Source organism: Parambassis ranga, chromosome 4 (assembly GCF_900634625.1).
Source record: "Parambassis ranga chromosome 4, fParRan2.1, whole genome shotgun sequence".
In the NCBI taxonomy this organism is placed as follows: Eukaryota; Metazoa; Chordata; class Actinopteri; family Ambassidae; genus Parambassis; species Parambassis ranga.
In genome coordinates, this window is record NC_041025.1 from 14917230 (window position 1) to 14930330 (window position 13101).

Consider the following 13101-nt stretch of genomic DNA (forward strand, 5'->3'; position numbering starts at 1 on the left):
TTTGTTTTCACAGAGTTAGTCATGTAATGATCATGCTAGGTGCACACGAGTGATTTACCCTCTTGAGCAGCATTATAGCTGTACTCCTAGACCTCTGGTGAGATTTCTATAGTCTATAATGATCTATAAAAACAAACAAACAAAAACACATTTATTGACAGTATTATTAAAACATTATAATCTGGGGTGTGCATGTTTTAATCTGGGATTTAAAATCTGTGTTTAAATGTATGTTTAAATCACCGGAAGTGATGTAATAGGTTTAAACTGCGCAGGTGCGTCTTCCTTTACTTGTATGTCGAATTCAGCAGAAGTGTTTTCACGCAGTTTACTGACATTAAAGAGTCCAAACTGGCGTGTTGCGCGCACAGACACACACATGCACAGAGTTGTAGCAGAATAATGTGCGCTGCCATTGCTTCTCCACCGGGTCGCTGACTGCCTGGGCTAATTGGAAGCACGGCACTCGGGATTATGTCAGCGGTGTTTTGTAGACGGTTGGAGACGCTGAGGAATGAACGCGAAGTAAAAGTGAAGAAATAAGATTTTAGCAGATTTAACAAGGATGGATGACCGACGGAAGAAGAAGCTGACCTTCTTTACCATTGGACTCATTTTTCTTCTCAGTGGGGTGGAATATGGTAAGATTTATTTTAGCCTACCAGAGTGAGAAATGATGAAAATACCTTCATGCTGCTGTATGAATAATCATGTGCATTTAATTCTGAACGTCGACATGCTGCATACTGTGGACAACTATTGCATTAGGTATTATAGAAGATGTGGCCAGTGCATTGTTGGCAATGTTGATAACCAGCCTACATATATTTACATATTACTTTTAACACTGTTAACACTGCTTCACACTAAATTACATTTATTCATTCGTTAGGTGGAATACCTCCAAAAGACAGCAGACATGGTGTGCTGAACCTTTTTTCTGTGCTTTGGTTAATGGTTATTTTTAAACAGGTTTAGTTAGAAAATATACTTTGAGGTCAAATGCTAACTTCAGATGATCACAACAGGCTATGACAAGAAAGATTACCACACTGATCACTAAATATTCCACATTTCAATGCAGCAAAATATGCTTGGAGTGAATTAAACCTATATATAAGCAGATAAAACAGTATCATTACCCAAACTTCTCAGCGTTTGCCACTTTAAAAAGCAGTATCTTAGAAAATATAAGTTAGAAAATATACTTTGAGGTCAAATGCTAACTTCAGACGATCACAACAGGCTATGATAAGAAAGATTACGACACTGATCACTAATCCACAATTCAATGCAGCAAAATATGCTTGGAGTGAATTAAACCTATATATAAGCAGATAAAACAGGTATAAAACAGTATCATTACCCAAACTAATCAGCGTTTGCCACTTTAAAAAGCAGTATCTCAAAAAGAGTATTATTGATATTGAATAGCTGTATCACTCCAACACACAATAACCTCTATCATGATAATGAAACAGAGGCATCCCCCATCTCAAGAGGATGATAAGAGAATTTGAATGGAGTTCTGTCATATGACCCAGTGTGATAATTAACCACAGTGACACACTGACTTGATGAGATTAAGATTGGCACCCGACTAATCTTTAGTTTCTTGTTTTTTCATGTTTTTGTCCTTTGGACCTTCACTCAAAGCAAAACAGTACACAGGGAACTAATGGGCTAATAGTTTTAACTGGTTAAAGTAGTTATTTTAATCAACATCTGCCTGCAGACTATAAATAGATTTGTAGTCTGTGCAAGAAGATGCTTGTACCACACTGAGAAAATACTACCCTACAAGTAAAAGACGTGCTTTACTCATGTAAAGGTTTATTAGAGTAATCAGCAAAATGCAAACTGTTTTTAATGGTATTGCTTCAGCATTACATTCGGGAATTACTTTTCTCAGCCCATTAACCCTTCAGTTTATCGGAAACATTTCACTCCCTCACTGAATTGTATCTCTTTTAGGAATGTTTCTGTGTGACTTTAATTTCATAAAGCACATATTTCTCTCTTTTGTCTGACTCGGCCATTGCAACATTTTTCTCTCTCCCCAGCTGTGATATTACCCACAATATGGAGGTACTTGCAGACTTTAGATGCAGCGCCTTACTTCCTGGGCCTGACCCTATCAGCATTCAGCCTAAGTGGCCTGCTGTCGGGACCGCTGTTCGGGCACTGGTCCGACAAAACACGCACAACAAAGAAGATCATTTTGTTTGCCAACTTTTTTGAGATAGTTGGTGAGTCTTCACATGAGTTCTTAAACCTATTACTCCTAAACACAGGATTGAATTCCAACAGTCATACAAGGTAGTCAGCATAAACACTTTATTAATCCTAAGGGAAATGCTTGTGCTAGAGAACACTCTGTGTGATTTGAATACTTAAATGTCCACCCTAATTTTATTCTCTGTTTCCATTTTCCAGGTAATTTAATGTACTTCATGGGCTACTCCAAGTGGCTCTTGCTATCAAGCAGACTGGTCGCAGGTGAGTTTATAAAAAGTAACACTGACACTGCTGGAAAATGTTCACTTTTCCCCACTGTCCAGTCCATTAAGCACTTGTAAAGTGTGGTGATGATTTTTCACACGCAGCAACACATAATTAATCATCCAAATACAATTAGTCAGTAAACATGTTTTGAATGGGTTTTTTTGTGGACGTTTTCCAGTGATTTGTCCACAAAGTTTCAGAAAACCCATTTGATTGATTGAATACTCATGGACAATTAATCCATAATACTAGATCTGCAGTTAAATGCTGCAGATCTAGCAAACCTCAGCATTTAGATTTCCCACAGCAATGAAAACAGAGCAGCAGTATGCTAAAGTTGCACATGGTGTCCATTGACTTTTGGTCACATACTTGGTAACATTACAAAGTGCATTTTTCTATCAAGCTACACTCATGTTAATGTACACATATTTTATATTATTATTATTATTTATATTATTTAATAGTGTTATGATACAATATCAGTTGATAGGCTCCATATTTAAGGTCTTTTGTATTCCGTTCAGGTGTTGGTGCGGGCGCTGGCTCCTCCATCTTTGGCTTCCTGACCAGAATCACTGCTCCAGATGACCGTGCTACTGTATTCGCTGCTGTCATGGCGTGTCGACAAGCTGGCCTTCTGATAGGTGAGGAAAGACTGTCTGATGTTACAATACTGTTATAACACACGTTTGTGTAACAACCTTATGTGTGTATCACAGGTCCAGCATTTAATATCTTTCTGAGGTTGTGTGATTTCCACCTGGGTCCCTTTGTAGTCAATAAATTTACTGCTCCTGGGGTAAGAATCACATCACATCACATTTGTCCAATCCTTTTCCCTTCTAACAGAGGCTGTGTGTTTTCCTCCTCTTCTCGCAGTTGTTTATGTGTCTGCTGTGGATTCTTCTTCAGCTAGCAGTGGTCTTCATGTACTGGGACTTACCTCCTCTGGAAAAGAGGAAGACTAGTAATAGTTTGATAAACAAGTGCAGGGAAGAGGAAGAGGAGTATGAGCAACGGCTTGATGAAGATGAAGAGGAAAAGCCATTAATGGTGTCTCAGGAGCTGGTGGGATCCTACGGTTCGGTGGTGACATCCAGCCAACTCAGGAACCACACCTCCGCTCCGTCTAACGCGACAATGAATCACATTTCTCCACCTCCATCTCCTGTGACATCAGAAACACAAGAGTCTTCCAGCCCCTTCAGGAATTCCAGTATATCCCGAGGTAAGTGTTTTCAGAGCATCTGTGCAAGATGGCAGTTTGAATACTCAAGAATTATTAATTCAATTTATATTAATTCATGTCTCCATTGTCATGTTCACTCTCCCTTTGAATCAGAGTTCTTGAGAGAAGAGGTGATTGTCCTGCTGGCTGCTCAGTTTATCACCCTCTTCAATCAGACAGCACTGGAGGTACACTAAACACATACACATATACATCATGTGATTAAATTAGAAATCCACTTCTCTTAATTTGAGATACAGCTAGAAACAGATATGGTATATTTTATTCATTTAGACTTAAGGGCTAAATCTACCTTTAACCGTCTTCCTCTCAGACCATGGTGACCCCGTTAACACAGAAGTATTTCAACTTTGGGGAGCTGGAGAACAGTGTGATGTACTGTCTCGGCGGTGTGGTTGTCATCGCTGGCTTCCTGTTTGTGCGCTGGCTGAGCTGCCATGTTGCAGAGAGAGTGGTCCTTGCCATTGGTCTGATCATCTGCAACATCTCCTGCATCTGGTGCCTTATCTTCCTGGCTAATCCATTAGGTGAGATTGAGAGAAGGCAGCACTTCCCAGCATTGTGCATACTGGTGCTGTATGTCTTCTGTTTCTCTCCTGTGTTTTCTGTAGGAGCTTTCGCCTGGCAGCTGACGGAGTTCATCATAGGAGTCTTTCTGCAGGTTTTGGGCTTGCCATTTGTAGCTGTGGCTCAGGTGTCACTCTTCTCCAAAGTAACTTCAGAGAAAACACAAGGTGAGCTTTGGCACCATCTGTTGGACGAGTGTGCGCATTGCATGATAAATGTCACTTAACTCATGTAGCTTGTTCAGCATTTTTTGTCATGAATGAGAGACGTTAAATCCGCAGTAATTGAAATGTATTCCGCTTTTTATGAAGTAATAAGCCCTATGTCCTTATGGTGAGACTTCATATCTGTTTCTCTGTAGGTTTCAGCCAGGGGGTGCGTCGCTCAGTGGGGGGCCTAGCTACCATCCTGGGCCCTCTGTGGGCTGGTGGTCTTACAGAAAACATGTACATCATGATGGGCGTGATGATGGCACTGCTGGCACTGCTAACGGTAGGCTGAAGGAAATTAAATAGAGATTGAAGATATGAAAAAATGAGTCTGTCTGTGGATATGTGGAAAAGATGGATTTGTTGTTTATACCACCACAGGAAGGCAGTAGTGGAATTTGCAGTAATGCTAGTGCGATAAAACCTACTGAATCAAATCTAAATATTTATATTTTTTTCCCAATTACTTAGATGCTACCAGATTTCCTTCATTCTAAAAAGAACATAAAAATATCTCTTGAGCCCGTTGCCCAGGATAAAGTACTTCCACTAGTTAAAATTAGACCCCCCATTTGTGAAACAGTGCGTTTTATTTTTACAATGAGAATCTTAATAGGAACTAATGAGAAACAAACAAACCACAGAAAAGACTTTAAGAGAGACTCATGGAACCATTACATATGGATTTGTGGAGACAAATATAGAAACAATTAACCAGGGGTGCTGCTGGTATGTTAGGACTCTACTGGGCAAACATTCACAGGGGACCATCAAAAATATAGAATTTAAAATCAAAAAAGGTCAATAAACTACCTGTTTTGTCTGCTGAAGATGCTCAGGATGCTGACTGAACTGAAGTCAGAGTGAATCTTTACACAACAAAGTCATATGCTTACAAAGTATAATCAATTAGAAGTGGAATACTACAGTTACTATAATCTAAACCTCTGCTGCTGCCACTGGTTTCAGAAATGTAAATGTAAATAATCCTCAGCAATAATCCTCATAATCCTGAGGAAACATAATTAAGTGATGCAGTTTATATGACACAGAAGTAATACAGAAGAGATTTCATCATCTGCCCTTTAGAGCAGATTTTTGTTTATATATTAACACAGGTTTTTTATTATCTGCAGATGATGCTGGCTTTCTCATACAACCGCCTGGTGGAACCTGCAGTTGAGGAAGAGGAAGTGGACAGCACTGACAACTGCGGCTGACACAGGAAAAAGGGATTGTAGAGGTATCGGAGTGCTTTTAAAAACTGTAAAGAAAGAACACTGTCTTTTGATCACTTTGAGCAAAATAACTTCTACCGGCCTCAGGCAGCTTGCCTGCATCACAGTTCGGTACCCCCCCCCTTCCTGTCCATAAGCAGCTTTTGGTCCAGCATGTAAGGTGAAACCACTCGCCACAACTCACAACATACAGCTAGGACTTGTCGCTTTTCTGTGCAGAGGCTGTTGACTGATGTGTACAGTATATTTCCCATGGAAATCTGGAGCCCTGCTTACAGAGCATGGGTAGTAAAAATGTCCCATCCTAAGGATCCACAGGGTGTGATGCACATTCTGTCTGTGTTACAGCACATACAGCTTTAACACCCCCTCTGGTCTCTTCCTGAGCTAGCTGAGGCTACATAAGGACAGTGGAATAGGAATCAAAGTGGTTGCTATGACAGTCACTATATAATAAGAAATATTAGCACAGTTTCTTTTAAGGTTTTATAGTTAAGCAGTATTGGTTTTATTATACTTTCTCTGCAAAAGCAATGCATTGGGTTGATACATTTTTAAAAAATTATTTTTCTTTATCTTGATGAAATATTATTTCACTCCTTCACCTACATTCATTCCATTATGTCTGATGCTCAGCCTTCTGAAGGAAAAAACAAACAGAAACTTTACTTTCTTTGCAGGCTCTTTATATTCATATTTAAAGCAGGGTTATGTTTTTAAATGAATATACTGCAGACCTGCCACAAATACTTTTTTGTATTAAATGTATATTTATAACATTTAAACAAATAACTGAATAATAACAAGAATAACAACAAGAATAATCTCCACATTTCAAATTTCAATGTAAAACATAGCTATCAGTCATAACTGTTCAAATTCAATAGGACAGCCACATGTTTCTCAGTGTTTGGTGCTGATGTAATACGGATCTCCACCACTGGTGGGCACTCTTATTCTTCTGAAGCATGTCACCCTCCTTCCTGCTCACTGCTGAGCTCAGAGTGTTGGTGTGTGATCTCTGCCACCCAAGTGCTTCGTAGCAAAACCATCTTTGGGAAAATCTACTTTTATTAAGTTACTTTTAATGTGTGTCAACTTGTTACCATTTGAGTGGAGGACAACTTTTTATTTTACGTTTATTAACCTTTCAATCATGTTCATCATTTTAACTTTTTTAACTTTTTTTATATACTCAAAAACACCAAAAATGCGTTTTGGACTTATTTATTTATTATTTATTGTCCATTTATTATTTATTAAGTGAGTACCTAATATTTAAGGGTTTTTGTTTTTGTTTTCTATTGGTTTAAAAACATAAAGTATAAACTTGAACTTGATTTGTTTGACTTGTGTAATGTTTGTGTGTGTGTGTAGTTATAATAATATAATAGACATATTGCTGTTATAATTCAGTTTTAAGGTATTGGGGAAAAATAAATAAATGTATCACACATGTAATACCAACAAAATTAGAGTGGTTAAGAACAGAGTTCTATTTAAAAAAAAATAATCAAATAAAAGTCAGTATTCAAAAAATGTATACACATACATTTTTATATACATGTATATACACATACACATACAAAAATTGATACACATCAATTATCACATCAAATTCAATCAAAATGTATATATATATCCAAAGGCAAATCTAAATCAATTAATTTTTAACTATTTCTAAATTTGACAATAATAAACAATATACAGTTTAATTGTTTTTAAACGATTATGTTAGAAAGTATTTTACTATATGTATTTAAAAGTAATATATTGATTTTATACATTGCATTAATTATACATATATAATTGTACAGATTTTTTCTTTTAAAATAAACATAATAAAAATCTCTTACAAAGTGAATAAACCTAAAATTTTAAAAATTATATGGTGTAATAATAAATTAACTTCTGATGCAGACCTATTTTTAGTTATTTAAAGACATAGTTTTGAATAAAATATAGATAATAATTTACATAAAGTAAAATGACCTTTATCATTATCATGTGCAGTTATACATTATGTGACATTAATAGTAATATTTTAGTTGTTATTAAATGGTAAATAAATATAGTTTGCATATTTATTTTATTTTTGAGAGAGAAATAGTTTAAAATGGATAATATTTATTTATAATAGAAAATATTTGACAATGATTTCAGTGATCAATGATTGTGGTATAAACTTCCTGAGCCGCAGCTCATAGACGCTGTCATAGAGGCTGTGACCTTACCAAAGGGGAAACCAGGAAGAAGGTTGCAGCTGAGACATTTCTTGCTCATGACGACATGTCGTCTGCCTGGTGACGTAGCGGCGAAAGGGGTGTGGCCTCTGCTATGAACTCTAGCTGAACCCATTTTGATGTCGGGCAGGGCAGGTTTAGAAATGTTACGACACAGCATCAGTAACAGGGATATTTTAGGTTGCTTTTTTTTTCCAACTTAACTGGGCGCCCACCCCCAACCTCACCAACCCATCAACACACACACACAGACACACACATGCACGCTACGTCCAAACACAGTTGGCCTGCAGCAGCGGTCTGACCGAACAGCGACCCGGCGTATCAGGGTCAGTGTAGAACACGTCGTGTGTCATATGAACAATTGTCAGGGTAAATTTCAGCAAGCTTACCTTCAGCAAAGAGAAGAAGCAAGAGAGAGAAGCAAAGTGCCTGGAAAAAAAGGATGAGAGAATGTCCACCATAATAATGCAACTCAAGACTTAAGCCTGAAGTTTAGAAGGTCGTGTGAAGTGTCCAGTTTTGTTTGTTTGCTGTAAGAAAATTCCTCCTACACATAATTCAGCTTTACCTCTGTCACCTAGAGCTATGTGACAGGCAGGGAGTTTTTCTTCTTCTTTTCCTGCTTCTATCAGGAGAGCAGTGTTGTGTAATGCTTCTTCTGTCTGAATGAATAATTAAGTCTGTGTAGCCTGCAGCCGGGGGTACCCTGTGTTTAGTAGCTGTGCAAGCTAGCCAGCTGCTGTGGCAGAGCCAGTTCTGTTTTACCCAAATGAGGTCAGGCCTCAGTCATCCTCTATACTGGAAGAGTTTTATTCATAAGACTTCACACTCTTCTCCTCCTGCTCTTTTTTAATCTTTACACATCACACACTTACTATGGATTTTGTAATTCCAGCAGTCGCTCTGACCTTTGTCATCACAGCAGTGGCATCTTGACCTGTGTGTTTGATGAAAGTATTGCCGATACGTGTGTCTCTCTGCTTGGTTTTAGGCAAAATATATAATACATTAGATTTGGGAAAACCTTATTGTTTTTGGTTAAAGTGTGTGTTTGTACAGTGTTGACCCACTGAAAGCTAATTGTTTGAAGGTACAGGGTCACTGTTCTGGCTTCAACAATAGTAAAAATAATAAATCTAGAGAAAGAGCTTGGAAAAGAGCTTTTTTTTATTTATTTATGTTGGTCTGTCTGTGTTAGTACCATTATTTTGGAGCAAGGGCAAAAATGTTAGCTGCTGTCTCTAAAACTGTGCATCTTGCACCAAACAAGTCTGAAGAAAGTGAAATTAAATATAAAAAAACACTGCAGGTACATGAAAAATGAAATGTAAAACTGTCCTATTAAACTGTTAAAATACAAACAAAAAAAAATTGCCTTTTTATTGTTCAGTTTTAATAAAGGCTCATCATCTGGCTCTCTCTGTTTCTGTAGCTCGGGCTCCATAGAAACATCACAACAACCTCAAAACCTCCATGTTTTTTTCCACAAACTTTGAGTCTCATCATCTGACTGCAACTTCCCTATATGACCACGCCCACTCGACCATTTTCCTCCACCCCTCTTCTCTGAGCAGAGAGATTACAGACCCATCTGTATCACCAGAGCCAGGCCACGTTAAGCCGATGGGAGCCCTGCTCAGCAAGGCACCGCCGCAATTGTTAACCCTGATTAACTTGATGTAGCATTCAGTAGAGGGAACAGTGTGAAAATCAAGCCAGTGCCGTGACCCAGTGCCCTGCCGCTGAACCGAGGGGGAATTGGGCAAACTTAGGGGAGGGTGGATGAGAACTGAAGCCAAAAAAAGAGAACATAATAAAACGAGAAGCACCGTGATGGCACGGAGATAAAAGAGAGATAAAAGAGGCTGAAGCTTTTATCAGAGATTCCAGCGTTCGTGCACATAAATATCGTCCTCTGTTATTTTACAGCTGGGCGTCAGTTAACATTATTGACTCCAGCAGTAAAGCATACATTGGTATGACTTTCTGTGCCCCTATGGTGCAACACTGAACATTAAATATTAAATTATATAGATCATCACTACACAGAGAAGCAGGTTAGCGGTGTGTCGTGCAGCATGAGCTGTGTACTAACCCTGCGTTTACATGGTAACAACGTCACATCAGATCTGTTCTTATTAAACAGCACTGCTGGCATTCTTCATTTAATCTGGCATATTTGTGCTAAATGATTAAATGTAATGAAAATACTTGTCAGACGACATTTCACTATCCAGAAATAATAATGTATATCAATAGGATTAAAAAATAGCTCTAAATAATCAACTTGCTTGGTTTTACTATTAAAAAAACAGGTGTAAATTACTGTCCATAAATAATAAATAGATGTTGAGGATGCTTTAAGAAAATAGAATGTTTGTATATCAATGAAGAAAAATCATTCGCAGCAGCCGCTGACCCTTCCTCATTTGACCTAATAATTAAGCTGCTTTTCACGTTATAAGTTCAGCAGCAGCTTTGCCTCCAACCTGCAGTGGAAAATCTCTCTCAGCTGAACCACTGCCCTGTGGAGGCATCAGTGCAATGCATGGATGCTTCCTGGTTTCTAAATGTAACTATGTCTGTTATCATCCAACTAAGATTTAATCAAAATCAAAGAGAAAATATTCCGAACAGCCGGTCCTGCGTTTTTTTTAATTATTATTCTTTTTATTTTTGAGCTGACCGTTTTAGATTTGGTGTTATAAATGTGAGAAATTTTAATGAGGAATTTTGGCAGATAAAAGGCAAAGGATGATAACATGCAACTACTTGTTGTAATGGAATAGTTTTAATTCAACAACATACAGCATTGCTTTTTCGTTAAAAAATCCACGAAGTCTGTCTGACTTAAAGCCTGTGTCGTAAATCCTGTACACATTTACATATGAGTAATCATTCCTTTATAAATAACTTACTTTAAGTATAAGAGGACAAAAAAGTTTTATGCAGCCCATCCTCACCAGGAACACATAACATGATGTTGACATTTTTTTGTTTGTTTGCTTGTAAAATTTATTTCATGTTATGAATTTGTGTATTTTATGACCAATTAGGATCTTACCCTGTTTTTAAATGGTTAACTCCAACCACACATGAAAACAAATCTTTCTGGATTTCAAAGGTAAAGCTTCTGGACCAATTTGGATTAGCAGGAATATGGATTTGAACTTCTTTGCATCTGATTTGGCATCCTCTTACCTCAAGATGAAGCATGAGCTCAGTGGGGATATTGACTCATCTTTGCTGGCAAACTTTAAGTCCTTCCTCTTGCTGCTGTCAGTGGTACTTTCAGTGCGTCTATCACAACCCTCCGTCACCCCATTCACCACCATTCCCATCCTGCCAGGCCAAGTTCCTCATCCGAATTTCATCCCTTTGTCGTCGCCACCACCACCGGGTCTAAACACCAGCAAGGTTTTCATTACTCATACTTGGCCTTACTTCCTCTTTAACCCAAAACACCGAACCTATGTAAAGATTTATAAAAGCTCACAATACTGTTGAAATATGAACACATCTACACATCTACGTCTCCACGGACACATTAGAGGCTCATTTGTGACAGTGATGAATCTTTCTGTTAAACAGCATTAGAGCTGTGTTCCAGTTTCCCCAACATGCTACAGCCCACAGCTGGGAATCTAGTGTAAACACACAAAAAAGTGTAAACACTTTCACGCTAAAGGTTACAGGGAGCTTGTGAGGAGATTCCTGAGAAGGTCACAAATGTAAAAGGAGAATTTGATGAGCTGCAGGTTAAGCAGGAATATAATAGGTTCATATAGATTATGTAAAGCATCAAAATGGAGACACCAACATGGTTTTGATAGCATTTCACATCTGTAAGGCCTATTCCCTTCTCTTTATCCACACTGTTTTGAGAGAAAGCAGCAGCTTCTTGTCGCAGCTGGATCATTCCAGCACGGCTCCTGCTCGGGGTTACACAGCCACCTGTCATGCGTGGCCTGTTTCCTCACATTGTGCTGCTCCTCACTGGCAATATTAATTATATGTCATCTCTCAGGGGGATGGCATGTGAGGTTAGAAAGACCTGCCCATTCAAAACTACTTATCCACATTACTGCTGTAGGCTTTATGTGTCACATCCCATCCAGTGTTTACAAAAGGCCTAATATGCCATGGCAATGTAACGGTGAGTCAGCAAGCACAGTACCTAATCAAAACTTAATCACCGCGTGTCTTTACATGCACACTGGATATTCAGGATTTGGGATTTACATGGAACATGAGAGACCTGGTTATTCTTGTCCCTGTATACATGAACACTCAACAGTATTCAGATTGATCATAAATAATATCGGCCACTATGTTCTTCACCAGCAGGAAAACATTAAGATCCCTGGATGAAAAACATGAATGACCAGGTCTCCCATGTCCCATGTGTACATGCAACAGAATCCTTGTGTACTTTACTTTACCAGCTAAGCCAGAGTAACACAATCAATGCCATCGTGCATGTACATACACTCACTAATATTATATAGACTGCTGTCTTCCATAAGAAGGACTTACTGCAGTATCAGCACCAACATGTAACTTACAGGGATAATTAGCCACTGATGAAACGCACCTGAAGGACCAGCTATACTAATCAGCCCTATGTGCTTCCATAGGATTTCAGTAGGTAAGCTGCAGCAGGTGCTGCTGATCATCAGGCCTTGATAAACTGATCATCAGCAGGTGTGCAAGTGTATAAAAAGCAGATGTGTTGGTAGTTATCTGCTCTGGAGCATTCAGGTGTGTGTTAACACAATGCCAGGAGGAAGAGACCAGCAGTGGTGTTAGAGAAGCAATTTCTGCTGTAGGGTTATAAAACCATTTCAAACTATTTGGAGTTCAATATTCTACAGTGAGAAAGGTCGACCACAATGCTCTTTTGTCTGGGCAGTGCCAACATGGGCGTAATTTATGGTGTAATTTACAGTCGAAGACTTACTGGAACAATGAAGAAACCAGAAAACACAAAGACCAGCAAACCCATGACATGTCACACGTTTATTTAAAAGCGTTTTTAAAATGACGTGAAGTCCATCATCACAACAAGTGTAGAACATAAATAC

The 13101-nt window shown here is 38.4% G+C and overlaps 1 protein-coding gene across 2 annotated transcripts in view; it reads left to right on the plus strand.

Moving 5' to 3' along the window:
• The first annotated feature begins 303 nt into the window (after positions 1 to 303).
• The window catches only part of mfsd8l1 (major facilitator superfamily domain containing 8-like 1), a 35153-nt gene continuing 22355 nt past the window's right edge, over positions 304 to 13101 (plus strand). The window contains exons 1-11 of one of the 2 annotated variants that reach the window (XM_028403531.1): positions 304 to 641; positions 2064 to 2249; positions 2437 to 2499; positions 3033 to 3152; positions 3228 to 3307; positions 3388 to 3736; positions 3851 to 3924; positions 4071 to 4284; positions 4369 to 4491; positions 4686 to 4816; positions 5670 to 5951. In XM_028403531.1, the coding sequence (XP_028259332.1) occupies positions 566 to 641; positions 2064 to 2249; positions 2437 to 2499; positions 3033 to 3152; positions 3228 to 3307; positions 3388 to 3736; positions 3851 to 3924; positions 4071 to 4284; positions 4369 to 4491; positions 4686 to 4816; positions 5670 to 5753 (1500 nt within the window). In that variant the 5' untranslated portion in view covers positions 304 to 565 and the 3' untranslated portion in view covers positions 5754 to 5951. Of the gene's footprint in view, positions 642 to 2063; positions 2250 to 2436; positions 2500 to 3032; positions 3153 to 3227; positions 3308 to 3387; positions 3737 to 3850; positions 3925 to 4070; positions 4285 to 4368; positions 4492 to 4685; positions 4817 to 5669; positions 5952 to 13101 lie in introns of those variants that run through there. The other variant, XM_028403533.1, reaches the window with a different exon arrangement.